General features: G+C 43.2%; 1 protein-coding gene and 1 long non-coding RNA gene across 4 annotated transcripts in view; one reads left to right on the top strand and one right to left on the bottom strand.

Moving 5' to 3' along the window:
• Positions 1 to 754, bottom strand: part of LOC141372652 (uncharacterized) — a 28,498-nt gene extending 27,744 nt beyond the window's left edge. Inside the window, exon 1 of the long non-coding RNA XR_012378033.1 lies at positions 670 to 754. This is a non-coding gene — a long non-coding RNA (uncharacterized lncRNA). The remainder of the gene's footprint in view (positions 1 to 669) is intronic.
• Positions 252 to 14,693, top strand: part of RNF150 (ring finger protein 150) — a 292,313-nt gene continuing 277,871 nt past the window's right edge. For all 3 annotated transcript variants that reach the window (XM_073892286.1, XM_073892285.1, XM_025874236.2), the window contains exon 1: positions 252 to 769. In XM_073892286.1, the coding sequence (XP_073748387.1) occupies positions 286 to 769 (484 nt within the window). In that variant the 5' untranslated portion in view covers positions 252 to 285. The remainder of the gene's footprint in view (positions 770 to 14,693) is intronic.

Below are 14,693 nucleotides of genomic sequence, written 5' to 3'. Positions count from 1 at the left end.
ACTCCTCCGCAAGCCCAAGCGCCTCCTCCGCCCGCGCCCCTCCAGGGCCGCTGAAGCGAAATGCAACCGCCACGCTCCAGCTGAAAGGGGAAGGGGCCGGCGCCATCCCCTCGCTCGGAATCCGGCCCCCGCGGCGACTGTGCGTCCCGGCCGCGGGCCCGCGGGTCCCCGGAGTGAACGGGAGGAGGAGGAGAAGCCGCCGGCCCGGGGTTGGCCGGGGCTGGGGAGGAGGGACGGGGTGGGGGGAGGGCGCGGGGGGCGGGAAGGGGGCCCCGGCGGATAAAGATGGCAAGGTCTCTCATCCAAGCGTGCCGCAGTCTGGCTCTCTCAACATGGCTGCTTTCCTTTTGTTTCGTGCATCTGCTCTGCCTGGACTTCACCGTGGCTGAGAAGGAGGAATGGTACACCGCCTTCGTGAACATCACCTACGCGGAGCCCGCGCCGGACCCCGGGCCCGGAGTGGCGGGCGGCGGCGGCACCGATATGCACACCGAGAAGACTGAGTGCGGGCGCTACGGGGAGCACTCGCCCAAGCAGGACGCCCGCGGGGAGGTGGTCATGGCCAGCCCGGCCCACGACCGCCTAGCCTGCGACCCCAACACCAAGTTCGCCGCCCCGGCCCACGGCAAGAACTGGATAGCCCTCATCCCCAAGGGCAACTGCACGTACAGGGATAAGATCCGGAACGCGTTCCTCCAGAACGCCTCTGCGGTGGTCATCTTCAACGTGGGCTCCAACACCAACGAGACTATCACCATGTCCCATGCAGGTAAGCGCCCCGGGCGGGTGCGCGGCGGGCGTGGGAGAGGGGGAGCCTCAAGGGATGTAGGCGCCAGAGAAGGATCCAGCGCCTGCCTCCTAGCTCCTTTCTGGGAAGTCTGCGCGGAAGACGCGTCTCTGTTCTCTGGACCTATTAAGTTTTGCTTCGCGTTACTTCGGGGGGTTTACAAAGCAGGGGAAAGGGGGGCACCAGAGTGTGTGTTCCGATTAGCGTAGCGCCGCTGCGACGTGGGTTTGCCGAGGTGGGCCAACTTTTCCGATGAGGATCTGGAAGGTGAAGTTTGGGAGCAGGGCTCGTATATTGCGTATTTATTGACCGGCTCCGCACCTGTTTGGAACCGGTACATCTGATAGCTCAGCACTAGTGTGTGCATCAGGTACACTCCTGATGCAGGCGTTTGTGTGTCAGGAGGCGGGTAGGGTTACTGGTGCTGGCGGCTCACCACCGCTAACTTGCTCCTTCAAGTCAGGTTTCAGCCCTTCGTGGGAGATTAAAAGCCCTCCCCGCCCCCGCTGGGTTGACGCACGTCGTAAATAATAAAGTCCTGTGCTCTGTCATTCGGAGAAGCTGACATGCAGGCACGATGGTAAATAATCCTCCACCAGCCAAAAAGAGCATGGTGGCCATAAAGTTATGCCTACTTTTCCAGTATTGCGTTATCCTTTGCCTAATTGGGAGATTATGCTGAAGGCTTTCTTTTTGGCGAGAATGAGGCGACTTCAGCGTAGAAAGAATAAGCTTTTCTTAATGGTTGAGGGGTGCCAGGGCTAGAAATACATTACTGCCCTGAAACTCATATTATCCGTAGGCCTGACATACCACTGCTTTCGCGGTAGAAATAAAACAAACAAAAAAACCTATCCAGGCTTCTCAGCATAACCAGCTACTTTCAGCAGACTGGCCTCCTTGAGTTGGGCCCTCCTTCCCCAGAGGGGTTCCTGGGTTGAGACTGTGGCATCCATAAGGGGGCGGGGGGGGGGGGAGAGAAATGACAGATGCATTTTTTTACCGGAGTTGCCTGATCAAAAATGTCATTTTCTTTAAAAGCTAGGTTTTAATAAACAGTGATGCTACTGAAATGAAACACCAAGCTTTGGCTGTATTGTTGGGGGGTGCATTCTTCGGGACAAGTTTTCCTTCTGAGAGCTGTTATCACCTGTTAATGAGGTATAGCATTGGTCTGCCTCTGGTAATCAACACCAGCTGCCTTCAACAAGGAACCTGTCAAGCTTAACACAAACAGGTGAAATGGGGAAAGTTCAGTGCTTTTAACACATAGGCCAGAAAAATGCTGTCCCTTAATTAAGAGAGGCAGTTCACTTAGAAAAGCTATGATACAGCATTTAGGAGCACTTGATATATTTTCTTGGAGCTCAGCAGTTTTGTAGGGGAAAAGATTGTACCCCAACATTGAGTCCTAGGAGCACTACTTAAACTTTGATATTCAAGGATTTGGAGGACTATGGAGGAGGACTTTAGGTCATGTAAAGTATCTTTAAACATTTAATATCTAAACTCTGACCTGAGGGGTTGTGAAGGGTTTTTTTGGTTCTCTAAATTCCAAGAGGATTGTTGGCTAATTTGCAGGATTCCTTAAATGTTTCTCTGTGCATATGCGTGAAATGTTAAACTTGGCTTCTTTGAACAGAAAGAGGCATCACTTGTTCCTGTCTAAAAAGGTTCTCCAGAACTGCCAACACATTGGATCAATTAATGACTTGCCTGTTCTTAAAAAAAGCAGTAGGCTGATTTTCCATACAAATGATGCTTAAGACAGAGTGGGAGTAAACAGTTTGGTAATAGTTTGAAAGTTAAAAGCTAAAAAATTTAAATGAAATTCTCTATTCTGTTTCCGAAAATGTGTTAACGTGGTGTCAGCTAATGGCCAGGAAACTTCCATATTATCATTTGACATATTGCCCCCTTAGGACTCTGTATTCACTTTAGAGTTTGCATTGATTTCTGCTACAGGCTCATTATTAAGGAGATACATGACTGGGTACCTTGGCAGACCCTTCACTTCTAAATATTTCTTCCAAATTTCAAACACTGAGATCTCACTGTTCATGTCTTACCCTCAGCTCCAGAACTTAAAGGCTCTACTTTTTCTAGTTAAGTCCGATTTCTAAATTCATCTTAGGAAATGGTGTATATTTTGGGCTCAAATCCATATTCTTATTTTGTGAACATGCGGTGCAACATGCCAGAGGATCCTTACATTTGTAAACTTTTAGAGTCTCCAAAAAGCTAATATCAGCCTTTGCCTGTTTTTCTTGTTTTTAAATCTCACCTCTCTAAATCCTTTATTTTTGGAACTGAGAGCTTTCAGGTGAGTACGTCAGAATTTAGTTATGTAACCCATGGTATAATATCTATGCATTTGGGGTGATATGACCCCAACACACCCACCACCTTGAAATTCAGTTAAACAAATCGGTTCCCCTTCCACTTTCCCTATAGACTTTCTGATTTTTTTTTTTTCTTGCTGAAATGATTTTGGGTTTCTACCACTTCTGCAATTACAGTCTCTCATTCACAAAGACACGGATTCTCCTGGAGTACACTAGTAGTTTTACTTGGTAACCAGTTTTTAAAAATCTTTTAAAAAAATGACTGCTTTATGGAGAGAGAATTCACAAGTCACACACTTAAGTATGCAAATTAACGGCTCTTACTATACTGAGAATTGTACAACCCTCACCACTAATTCCAAAAAGAAACCCTCTGTGCCTTAGCGGTTACTCCTCATTCCTCCCCAACCCCCTAGCCCTAGGCAATGACTAATCTACTTTCTGCGTATTTGCCTATTCTGGATACTTCATTTACAGATGGTTTCCTGAGTTATAGAGTTATGATGGTTTGACTTTATGATGGTGGAAAAGTGATACATATAAAGTAGAAACGGTACTTGGGATTTTGATTTTTTATCTTTTCCTGGACTAGCAATATGCAGCTTGATCCTCTGTAATGCCCGGCAGCCGCAGCCCCCTGAAGCTCTCAGCCACTCAGGAGGATAAACAACTGATACACTTAACAACCATTCTTTACCCACATAGCCATTCTGTTTTACGTTCAGTGCAGCATTCAGTAAATTACATAAGATCTTCGGGGCGCCTGGGTGGCTCAGTCCTTAAGCGTCTTCCTTGGGCTCAGGTCATAATCCCAGGGTCCTGGGATCGACCCCCGCATCGGGCTCCCTGTTTGACGGGAAGCCTGCTTCTCCGTCTTCCACTCCCCCTGCTTGTGTTCCCTCTCTTGCTGTGTCTCTGTCAAATAAATAAAAATCTTTAAAAAAAAATGAGATCTTCAATACGTTATTATAAAATAGGCTTTGTGTTAGATGATTTTGCCCAACTGTGGACCAATTGTTCTGAACGTGTTTAAGGGAGGCTAGTCTGAGCTATGATCATAGGTTAGGTGTACTAAGTGCATTTTCAACTTATAATGGGTTTATAGGGATGTAACGCCATTGTAAGCTGAGGAAGATCTATAAATGGAACCATGTAATATGCGGTTTTATGTGACCTTGCTTCTTTCACTATCAGTGCTATAGCATGTATCCGTACCGCATTCCTTTTTGTTGCAAATATTTTGTATGGTTATACCACATTTCATTTATTCATCAATTAATAGGCATCTAGGTAACTTCCGCTTTTTATGAATAATACTGCTACGAACGTTTGTGTCCAAGTTTGTGTGTGGACATGTCTCTTGGTTATATACATAGAAGTGGAATGTCTGGGTCCTTTCACAACCTTTTGAGGAACTGCCTGATTGTTTTCCAAAGCAACTGCATCATTTCACACTCCCACCAGCACTATATGGGGGTTCCATTTTCTCTATATCCTCATTAACACTTATATTTTTTACTTTGGCCAAACTGTTTAAGAGTGGTATCTTCATTGTGGTTTTAAGCTGCATTTCCCTGGGGACTAGTAGTTTTTAACATACTCTTGATTTTCTTTTTTTCCGCTTTTCATTTTGCTCCTTTTCTCCTTGCTAGCCATCACTTGTCTTTTCCTGGACTTTGAGCTCATACATTTTTTGTCTGACCAGAAGAGAGATTAATAGAGAAAAATCTACCTCTTCCAATTAAAGCACCTGGACTATAGATTTTACACGTCCCCTATAAAAGGATATGGGGAAGTGCCGGCTTTGTGCTTTAGAGAGCCTCTGCCTAAGTTTTCCTTGAGTAAAAGCTACGGGGGAATGTTGCTTCTGCCAGTGAGAGTCCCAGAAGTGAACTGTCAGGGGCAAGGTAAAGGCCCTGAGACCTTACTTATCTCCTCGGAGCTGGTCAGATGCCTGTGAACTTTCTTAGGATACAGTCTGAGGAAAGTCCTATCAGAAATCTGTAGTGGCAATTTTGGGAAGTGGTTAATTAGTGTAACCTCTAGAGCCACCCACTTGGGTTTGTGTCCTTGCTCTCCTGCTTTCTTACTGTGTATCTTTTTTTAAAGATTTTATTCATTTGACAAAGCGCACATGCCCAAGCAGGGGGAGGGGCAAAGGGAGAGGGAGAAACAGGCTCCTGGCTGAGCAGGGAGCCCGCTGCGGGGCTGGATCCCAAGACACTGGGATCGTGACCTGAGCCCAAGGCAGACGCTTAAACGACTGAGCCACCCTGGTGCCCCTCTCACTGTCCTTTCAGCAAGTGACTGCACACCTCAGGGGCTTCAGTTTCCCTCTACCTTGGTTGGTATGGTAATTAAATGAGTCAGTGCATGTACAGTAGCCGGCACCTAGCAGTCAATAAATGTAACCCTTATAAGCATTGTACACAGTGGTACACAGAGCCTTAAACTGGATCATCAGACCCTTAGGGTGCACTGAGGCCCTGGGAAAGGTCGCTTTATTTCCCCTCTCCTGCTTTGAAGACCAGAGCGGTAGTGTTAATTTCTGTTTGTGGCTTCTGTGATTTGAGCCCGGGTATTCCGGCTCCCTCTGAAGGGTGGTGAACATTTGAGGATTCTCCTGTTGTGTATGTGCTTTTTCTCTTGGCTTAAATTGAAATCTCCTAGCAGGGACCTGCATGATATACATGGTAGATCTGAGTGTGTGGAGACAGTTTGTGACTGGATTGTGACATTGAAGGATACATTTTTTTTTTTTTTAAGAAGGTATTTGCTCTCTTTGTCTATTGCTAGTGTATAGTGAAAGGGAAATGAGAAGACTAAATGTCTAGCTGAATGGAAGAACTTTTGAGGGACTTGGTCCCTAATAGTCCTTAGAGATGACAGAAGGGAAGAGATGGTTGAATTGTTTAGAGAATAAGCTCAGCTTGGCGAGGAGGAGCCCAGGATGGAGGATTGTATCCTTTGTCTATTAGGACTTGACCAAGGTTGGAGGAGAAAACAGGAAGCTTATTGACACTTTCTTGTTTTGGTGGGTGCTAAGAGTTTATGGGTTCATGCTACATTTGTTGCCGCTATTTTAATTTCTAAAGTCTACCTTTGCCTTAACCCTTATAAAGGAACTAGCTGCTATAATTTTTTTTCAGGACTCCTACCTTTCTAGGACGTGTGCGGTTTTGCTTTAATTAGTATGTTTATATTAACTCTCTTCTTTAGCATATTGTAGTTCTCTCTCTGGGAAGTAATAATGTTGGCCGTGGAGTGCTTACCCTGTCAGGCGTATTGTAAGCACCTTATGCGTATTAGCTCATTTAATTATCCCAACAACACTCAGGTGGGTACTGTTATCCCCGTTTCACAGACCAAGGAACTGAAGCCTGGACAGGAGAGGTGCCCTGTGGGTGGCAAGTGGTGGAACCAGGCTTGCAAACCTGAGTAGTGTATCTCTAGAGCCTTTGCTTATAACTACTGCTTCATATTCTCACAACTTGGAAGGATGCTATAAAAACTAGATGTGGGCTGTGATGACTTAATGGATAACAGGAAGTGAGCTAAAGCTGCTGCTTAGTTCAGAATACTTTAACAAGTCTATAGGCTGGTTGCACTGTAGACTCACAGGCTGCATTTTTGTGCTGGAAGAGATGGGGCCTCATGTTTAGGGCTCTCTGCCTTCAGGCATGCCTCTGATTAACTGGCTTTGGGTCAGTCACTTTTTCTATTCTGGATCTCCATTTTCTCTCTCTATAAAAGGTTTGGGTTAGTTGATCACTAAGAGTTGTTTGAACTCCATAATTTATTCCTTATACATTCAGAAATCAAGATAGTTCTACTAAAATTCAGATTTCTGGCTCTACTTCATCACAAAAAGTGACGACAGGGACCCGTGTCCCACATGGCAGCAGCCGTCTGGAGCAGAACAGGGGCTAGCCGTTGATATGGGCAGTGTGCTCTTCAGCTGGCCCTAGTCCCCATCACTTCTGGCCTGTGCCACTCCTTTATGCCCCTGCCTCAACCCCAAAGCCAGTGTGTTTGGGCCCTCCGCTTTATGGAGTCAAACCAGGGTTAGTGAAGAGAAGTTCTGGAAAGCAGACTTCTTTTAGTAAAGGGAAATGTTCACAGGGATAGAACTGTATGAGGGGGAGAGGCTTCCTGGGGTAGATGAAGCTTTCTCGTGTTCAGATTGAAATTGAACGGGGTTGTTGTGGAATTGCTGAATGTAGGAGTCGTGCACAGGGTTCCATTGGCTGATACCTTAAGGGTCTTCTGAAGCCTGAGCACCCGTGATTTTCTATCATTTGGATATTTAAGAAACACTTAAGAGCCTCAGTTTCCACTTTGCTTTTCTGTACGTGTCTTAAGAGGAAAATACCATTTACACTTGTTCTTAACCTCCCAGGCCAAACAGTCCCACCCTCCGCACTTAGTGTTTATGTACTTATTTTTGTGGCACGGAACTGCTGCTTCACCTGTCTCTCTAATGGCAGACAGACCTCCGATAGCCAGGAATTCCAGACTCTGCTATTGAAAGCCATAATGCAGTGTCAGTATTAGATAACATTCCTGGCAGCGTAACTTAATACGGCCTGGGCATTTCAAGAAACCGTACGCCTTGTTTACTCAGTTCGGGTCATAGAAATACATGTCTGGGGGATTTGGAAGAATCCTGCTGTCTACCTTCCAATCTTCAGTAAGCATTCCATCCTCCTCTCTCCTGCTGGCTCTGTTCTTAAAGATCCCCAGGCTTCTCAAAAAGGAAGGAATTTTATGACTAGGAAATCTGGAAAGATTTAGAAAGAACCTGGGACTTTAGAACTTCTAGTTTCTCAAAAAGGAGCGATTGTGCTTCTTGATGCAACATTAATTTGTCTAGAAACCAGGCTCCATTTTTGAAAAGGAGCATAACCATTATCGTTGCATTTCTGGACATAAAACTTAGCATATAAAGAATTTAATATTTTAACAGCCCCTGAAAGTCTTCGGCTTATCCCTAGAGGAGATGCTCCATGTTGTATACACTTTAGAGGCCATCTTCCCTTACTGCTGAGTGACTGAGGTGATGCAGGAATTCCCTGTATTTGATTATGTAAATTGAGAGATGGTAAATTTGAGTTAAAATGGAACTCAAATCCTATTCAGAATATCTCCACTTTTGAGGATTTTGCTGGTAATATAAAAGCCTGAGAGGGGGGGAAAAAAAAAAGCCGCCTTGTGCCGCATGATCTTTATGAAGCTGCAATTACAGTGGTTTTGTCCCATGGAAACCTTGTCTATAGGTATAATGTCATCTTTTATTTTAAACTCTATAAAGGATTAATCCCTTGGCAGTTTAACTTAAGCGAAGTGTGTTTTACAGACTGAAATAAAATTGTTTCTAGTTCTTTTTTCTGTGTGAGAGGAAAGTTCTTTTACTTCAAAAGCATTGGTAATAAATTGATTCTGTAAGCATCTTAAAAATGTTTCTTTAATATATGTGTAGAAACACTTTTCAGTAGAAATAATCATTTGTCATAAAATTAAAGCTTATGCATAGATTGTTAGCCTTTTTTGTATGAAGTATATGTTCATGCATTTAATAAAGGTTAAAGATTAGAAATAATTTTGTGTTAAATGTATGGCTCATTCATGTCCTTTCCAGGTCAAAATCTATAATTAGTACATATTTTAGGTAAGATCCAAGCAATGTTTTGTTTTTTAACCAATTCAATCTCTTTCTCCATAGTTTTTTTTACATAGTTCACTAAAACACTATTGAAAAGGCAAAGATTGGACATTTTTCTAAGTGTTGACCTGCACAAATCCTTTTTTTCCCCCCTACAATTTTTCTCTTTTCTGGTCCTCACTTTCCACAGAAGGTATTCTTCAGGCTGTTCTGTAGCTGTGAACCGACTAAACCTCCATCAGGAATGTGATTTCAAATGTCCCAAAGAACAGTGGAACAGGAAAGATGTTTTCCCCTTTATTTACCAGAAATATGTGTGAACTATGTAAAAAGCTGCTTGAAATGTTCTTCGTCCCAGATACCCACAGGACTGGCTGCCTCTGTCAGGTCCCTTCTCTAAAGTGAGTGACCTCACCACTAAGGCACTCCCCAGCTCCTCTATTTAAAATAGCAGCATCCCTCCCCCACTCACTATCCCCAGCACTCCCAACCCCTCCCCTGCTTCATTTTACTTCTCATTAACATGTTTTCTTGTCTGTCTTCCCGCCCCCATATAAGAGCCACAGAAACAGGCTTTAGACACTTTTTGTTCATCATAAAATTCCCAAAGCCTAGGAGTCCCTAGTGCATGGAAAGTGCTCAGGAAATATTAAGATCTGTTAAATAACCGGGAGACTAGAAAGATAGGCCAAGTTAATGTTTCTAATGTCATGAAAAAATATTCTATGACACTAAAATTTTTCTTAGCTTTTGACTTACATAAGTGAAGTCAGGGAGATTCTAATTAGAGTCTCCTGTTAAAATGTTTATTCCCCCTGTAGAATGTGGCAGGAAGTAAGTGCCTGGTTCATTCATGTCCTTGGTCTGAAGCGAAAAAGACATAAGCAGAAGGGTATCAAAAACAAGTTGTAACCAAATAGAGTTCTGGACGTGTTTATTGTCTTGCTGCTTTAGAAAATATATATTTTTCTCGTTTTAAATGAGAGAGACATGCTTTATAGAAAAACTTAAGGGGCACCTGGGTGGCTCAGTTGTTGAGCATCTGCCTTCAGCTCAGGTCATGATCTTGGGGTCCTGGGATCGAGCCCTGCGTTGGGCTCCACGCTGAGCGGGGAGTCTGCTTCTCCCTCTCCCACTCCCCCTGCTTGTGCTCTCTCCCCCTTGCTGTCTCAAATAAAATCTTAAAAAAAAAAAAACTTGAAAATATGGAACATTTAAAAAGAGGGAAGATAATAAAAACCATCTATAACCCAACCACTCAAATCTTTTTTTTTCATAATGTGGATACATTATTTACTTTTACCAAATTGGGAATATATTGCATATGTTTTATAGTTTTTTTAAATTGAAGGGTACATTTTGAAATTTGTTTCCATGATATTTCTGTGATGATCCCACTTTTACCCTACATAAACAGTGCTAATGTAAACATCCTTATTTACCTAAAAATGGGTGCACATCCATGATTACTTCAGTCAAGTTCCTCAATATGGGACTCATTAGAGGTTTTTCATGGGTAACTGTAGAGCAGGGTTTTGGTAACCCACTTAGTGAAGTCTTCAGAGGTATGCTCACTCTCTGGAATGGCTCCACTGAAGGAGAAAGAATACGTCTGTCAGTTATGGGTGCTGCCGTGGGGGCCTAGCGTAGCTTTTCTGCATGACTTTGCTCCAAGCTAGACCAGTCTGGCAGCTGGGGCAAGACACAGAAGGTGGCGAATCAGAAGGAATGAAGCCTGGGTAATAGAATCATTAGGACTGCAATTGGTGGAACCCCCTCTGTTCCCTTGCAGTCATCTAAATCTTGGAGATGTTAAATGCAAATTGAACAGTGTGTTAGGAAATGCAGGTTTCAGTTGTGGTTCTGCCTCAAATTGGCTTTACCATTGGCAAGTGACTTCCCCGCTCTGGGTCTCATTTTCTTCCATTTGAAAGTGATGAGCAGGAGGCTCCTGGAGGGGGTCATGGTTTAGAGCAGTGATTCTCCACTCTGGCTGCACATTAGACTCATCTGGGGAGTTTAAAAATTACAGGTGCCCAGATTCCACATGCAGAGATTCTGATGTAATTAGTCTGGTGGGCAGAGCACTCTCCAGATGATTCTAATGTGCAGCTGTGGTTGATAACCACCACACTGGGTGAATCTAAAGGCCTCCTTGAGTTCCTACATTCCATAGTTCTTAATAACTTAAAGAAATACTGTTTTTTTCCTTCGATAGTATCTGAATTCTACATGAGAATTTTTTAAATTTCAGGATGATAGTTAAAACTATGAGGGTGTGTACAATAAGTATTATTTCAAGACATGAGGTAGTGATTCACTAATAATAACCAGATTTTGGAGACCAGCAGGAACACAAACAGATGGCAAACACAGCAAGTACAGGAAAGCACACAAACTTCTGTAACAATCAAAACGAGTATAATGAGTCAGAAAAGATTAGACATTTTAATTAAGCTGGGTGAAATTTCAGTGATGTGCTAAATGTTCGTTATCTTGATTGTAGGCTTCTGGCATAAGAGGTAGAGATTGCCATGGTATTTTTACTGAGTAAGAAATACCACATTTGGCACCTCATGGTTGTCATTACCCAGTCGGGAGGCTGCATACGGTGGTGATGGTGGTAAAAAAAAAAAAAAAAAAAATTCTGGTACCCAGTTGGCCTGGGCCTGGACTCTGACAGAGTCACTTGCCTAGGGAGACCTAAAGCACCATAGGTATGGAGATAGAAACTTGAAGTTCTCTGGTTGCTGAGAGTGATGGGAGGACTCTAGGATTTGAGCATAGTGGAAGAGGAGCTGCCAAGAGTCTTGCAAGGCAGAGAGGATTGGAAGCTCAGGAAGCAAGTGATTAACCTAAGTCTTCACCTGTGAATGAGCCTCATGTGTTATCCATCAGAACTGTTGTGGACTCACGCAACGCAGGAAAGGGGCAACTGTGAGCATTTAATGTTAACTCTCATTATTGTCAAAAGAAGTATATTTGGACTCGGACTACAATCTGACCAGCTGATTCCCAGCCATCATGATCCCTGCCTGGACCGCTGTCACTCCTGGCTGATGTCCACCTTCCCCTCCTGCTCCCTATCATCTGGTCCCCATGCTGCAGACAGAATGAAGTTTCAAAAATCAAAGGACATCACTCCCTGGCTCAGATCTTCCGGGGTCTGCGTATCATACTTGGAGCCAAGTCCAAGTTCTTGCTTCCACCCCCAGGGCCTGGCCCGGCTTGGCCCCTGTCTCCTGTCCAAGCCTCTTTTCCAGCCATGTTTCCCCTCCCTCCGTCTTTCCCAGCCCCTCTTGCTGGTCCTCAGATATGCCCAACTTGCTGCCACCTCAGGGCCTTTGGAATGCTCTTTCCTCCAGCTTTTCTGATAGAATTATGTATTTATACAGCAAATCATCTCATTACACTTCTGAAATGTGTGAGAATGACTCCCAAACAGGAATATCTGGTAGATGTTTATCTGTTTCCCCCTTATTTAACCAACTTTTTTTTTTTTTTCAATTCCACTTGCTCTTATGTCACCTGTACCCTGAGGGGAATTCCTTTCAGTAAAGTACAATATGGTGGCTCTAGAATCATGGGAGTTAAGCATTCAAGTGGGCAGGGAGCGTTACCAGTCACCATGCTCATTTTTTTGCAGGTTTCCTCCAGAGTTTTGCATGGCTCCTTTGCTTTGGAGGTCTGCAAGGGGTCTTTTTTTACAGGTAATGGAATAGAAATGTCCTTTGGAGTCAGCTGTTATGAAATACAGCAAGAGATCTGAAAGAAGTAGCTGGGCGTAGTGCTGCCTGGATGTTTTTACTCGGAGTTGGGCATCTGGTAGACTTCATACTTCAAGGAGACCCGAGTGTTACCGCAAGGAAAGGTTATAGGTTGATGGTAAACCCTACTGTATAGTTTATGAATTTGTCTCTCTGTGTACACACTACTTCATTCCAGAAGAATCTAAAGTTAATGGGGTGCAGGGAAAAGGATGTCAAGATTTCTCCAATGAAGGGAATAGCAAATGACAAATGATTGGTGAGATATGCCAAATTGTGACCTTTTGGGCAATGAGAGAAATCTCAAGTTTTCTTTTAAATCTGAGTAAGGAATTTGTTAAAGCAACTGTTGGTTGCAGCATTGAAGTTTTCTCTAGAATGTATTTAATTTCTTATGTATTTGCATGCCTTTACTTTTTAGCTCTTAACTATATGCAGAGTTTGAAGCAATTAGGTGATATTATCCCTGTCAATTTGAGTTTATTTCTATAGAAAACACGTTGCATCATTACTTTGTTCTTCTTTCCTTTCATAAATGCATTGATTATATGAAACGCATTCTCTATTTTATTGAGATGAATTCTCTTCTGCTAGACTGTGAGCTTTCTGAGTGCAGGTGCTTTATGCCTCCCAGCCCCTTGTCCTGGTACCTAGCACGGGTTTCTTGAATGATTCCCAATCTGCGGTAATATTAATATGGTGAATCATGACTCATCTTGATGCCGTTCACCTGGTGGGAGGTACCTGGCCTTTATACCAAGCATTTAAAGGAAGTAATCATCTTATGAGGCTCACCTTGCACACACTAAGCCTGCACAGGAGAGGTTAAGTGTCCCTCTCATGGGGCCATGCTCAGAAAAAAAAAAAAAAAAAACAACATGCAGTGATGCTTTATTACATACAATCCAAGTTCTGTACATTAAAAAGTCTTTAGTATCTTTCATCCTGTTGACCTTTATGACTATCTTGAAAAACCATTTACCTAATTAAAACTTGATTCTTTTAAATTAGAAAGTCATCTCTTTGGTAAAACGAAATGACTCTTGTAATTTGGTTTACTGCTGTCTGATACTAACCAATTTTCTCCCTTTTTTAGGGAGATACTATATTAAGTATATCTTAGCTTATTACTCAAGAACACTTTGTGTTTTATTTAGTCCTATTTTGAAAAATACATTGTAGGTAAAAGGAAAAAAAAGCCATTTTCCTTAGTGAAGCTAAATAGAACCTTAGAAGCATTTTTGAACCATAGCATAACCATGAGCCTGCTCATTATTTTTATATTTAATCTTTGAAAAGGTGGCACATAATTACTAAGGTACATTTTGTGCATTTCAGAGTAAGTGATATTTTGACATTAAAATGAAATTTGAGTAGGTTAGGATATTGGAACACAGTGCTTGCTGTCACTGTTCTGTTAAAACAATTGCAGTTCATTGACTCGTGCAAATATATTCTGTTTCCTGTTTGCATTTTATCACTTTTACCATCAGAATAATTTGAATAAGAAAACAACAGCTCAAACTCTGGCCCTTAATTGATAGATTTGCTTACTGAAATGAGGCATCCTTTTTCAAAGGAAGAGTAACCCTGAAATAGGCCATTTCCTTGCTTGGCCTATTTGGTAACCACCATATTTCTAAAAAAAGATGTGTTGTCACACAGGGGGGCTGACTGGTGGGAGGTGGGGGGGGGTTGTCACTGTCAGTACTCATTCCACTGTCATGTGCTTCTGGGTGAGTCTCAGCCCCAGATTCCATCCATCTTTTTCTTTTTTTTAAGATTTTATTTATTTATTCATGAGAGACAGAGACAGAGAGAGAGAGAGGCAGAGGGAGAAGCAGGCTCCCTGCGGGACTTGATCCCAGGACCCTGGGATCATGACCTGAGCCGAAGGCAGACGCTTAACCGACTAAGCCACCCAGGTGCCCTCCATCCATCTTTTTCAAAGAATGGAAATTTCTGGCGAAGAAGACATGCTTCCTTTCTGTAGCTAATAGGCAGTTTGAAGAAGCTACTACCTCAACCCCACGTCGCAAGTGTTCTGTAAGTGTACAGTGTTTGCTGTTATTGAACTATACTCCAGGCTAAGAAAAACCTGAGACTCAAGGAAACAGGATCATCCAAAACTG

This window comes from Callorhinus ursinus, unplaced genomic scaffold (assembly GCF_003265705.2).
Source record: "Callorhinus ursinus isolate GAN/ISIS: 27379988/994484 unplaced genomic scaffold, GSC_fseal_2.0 scaffold4, whole genome shotgun sequence".
Taxonomy (NCBI): domain Eukaryota; kingdom Metazoa; phylum Chordata; class Mammalia; order Carnivora; family Otariidae; genus Callorhinus; species Callorhinus ursinus.
This window is presented reverse-complemented; position numbering and strand designations above follow the sequence as displayed.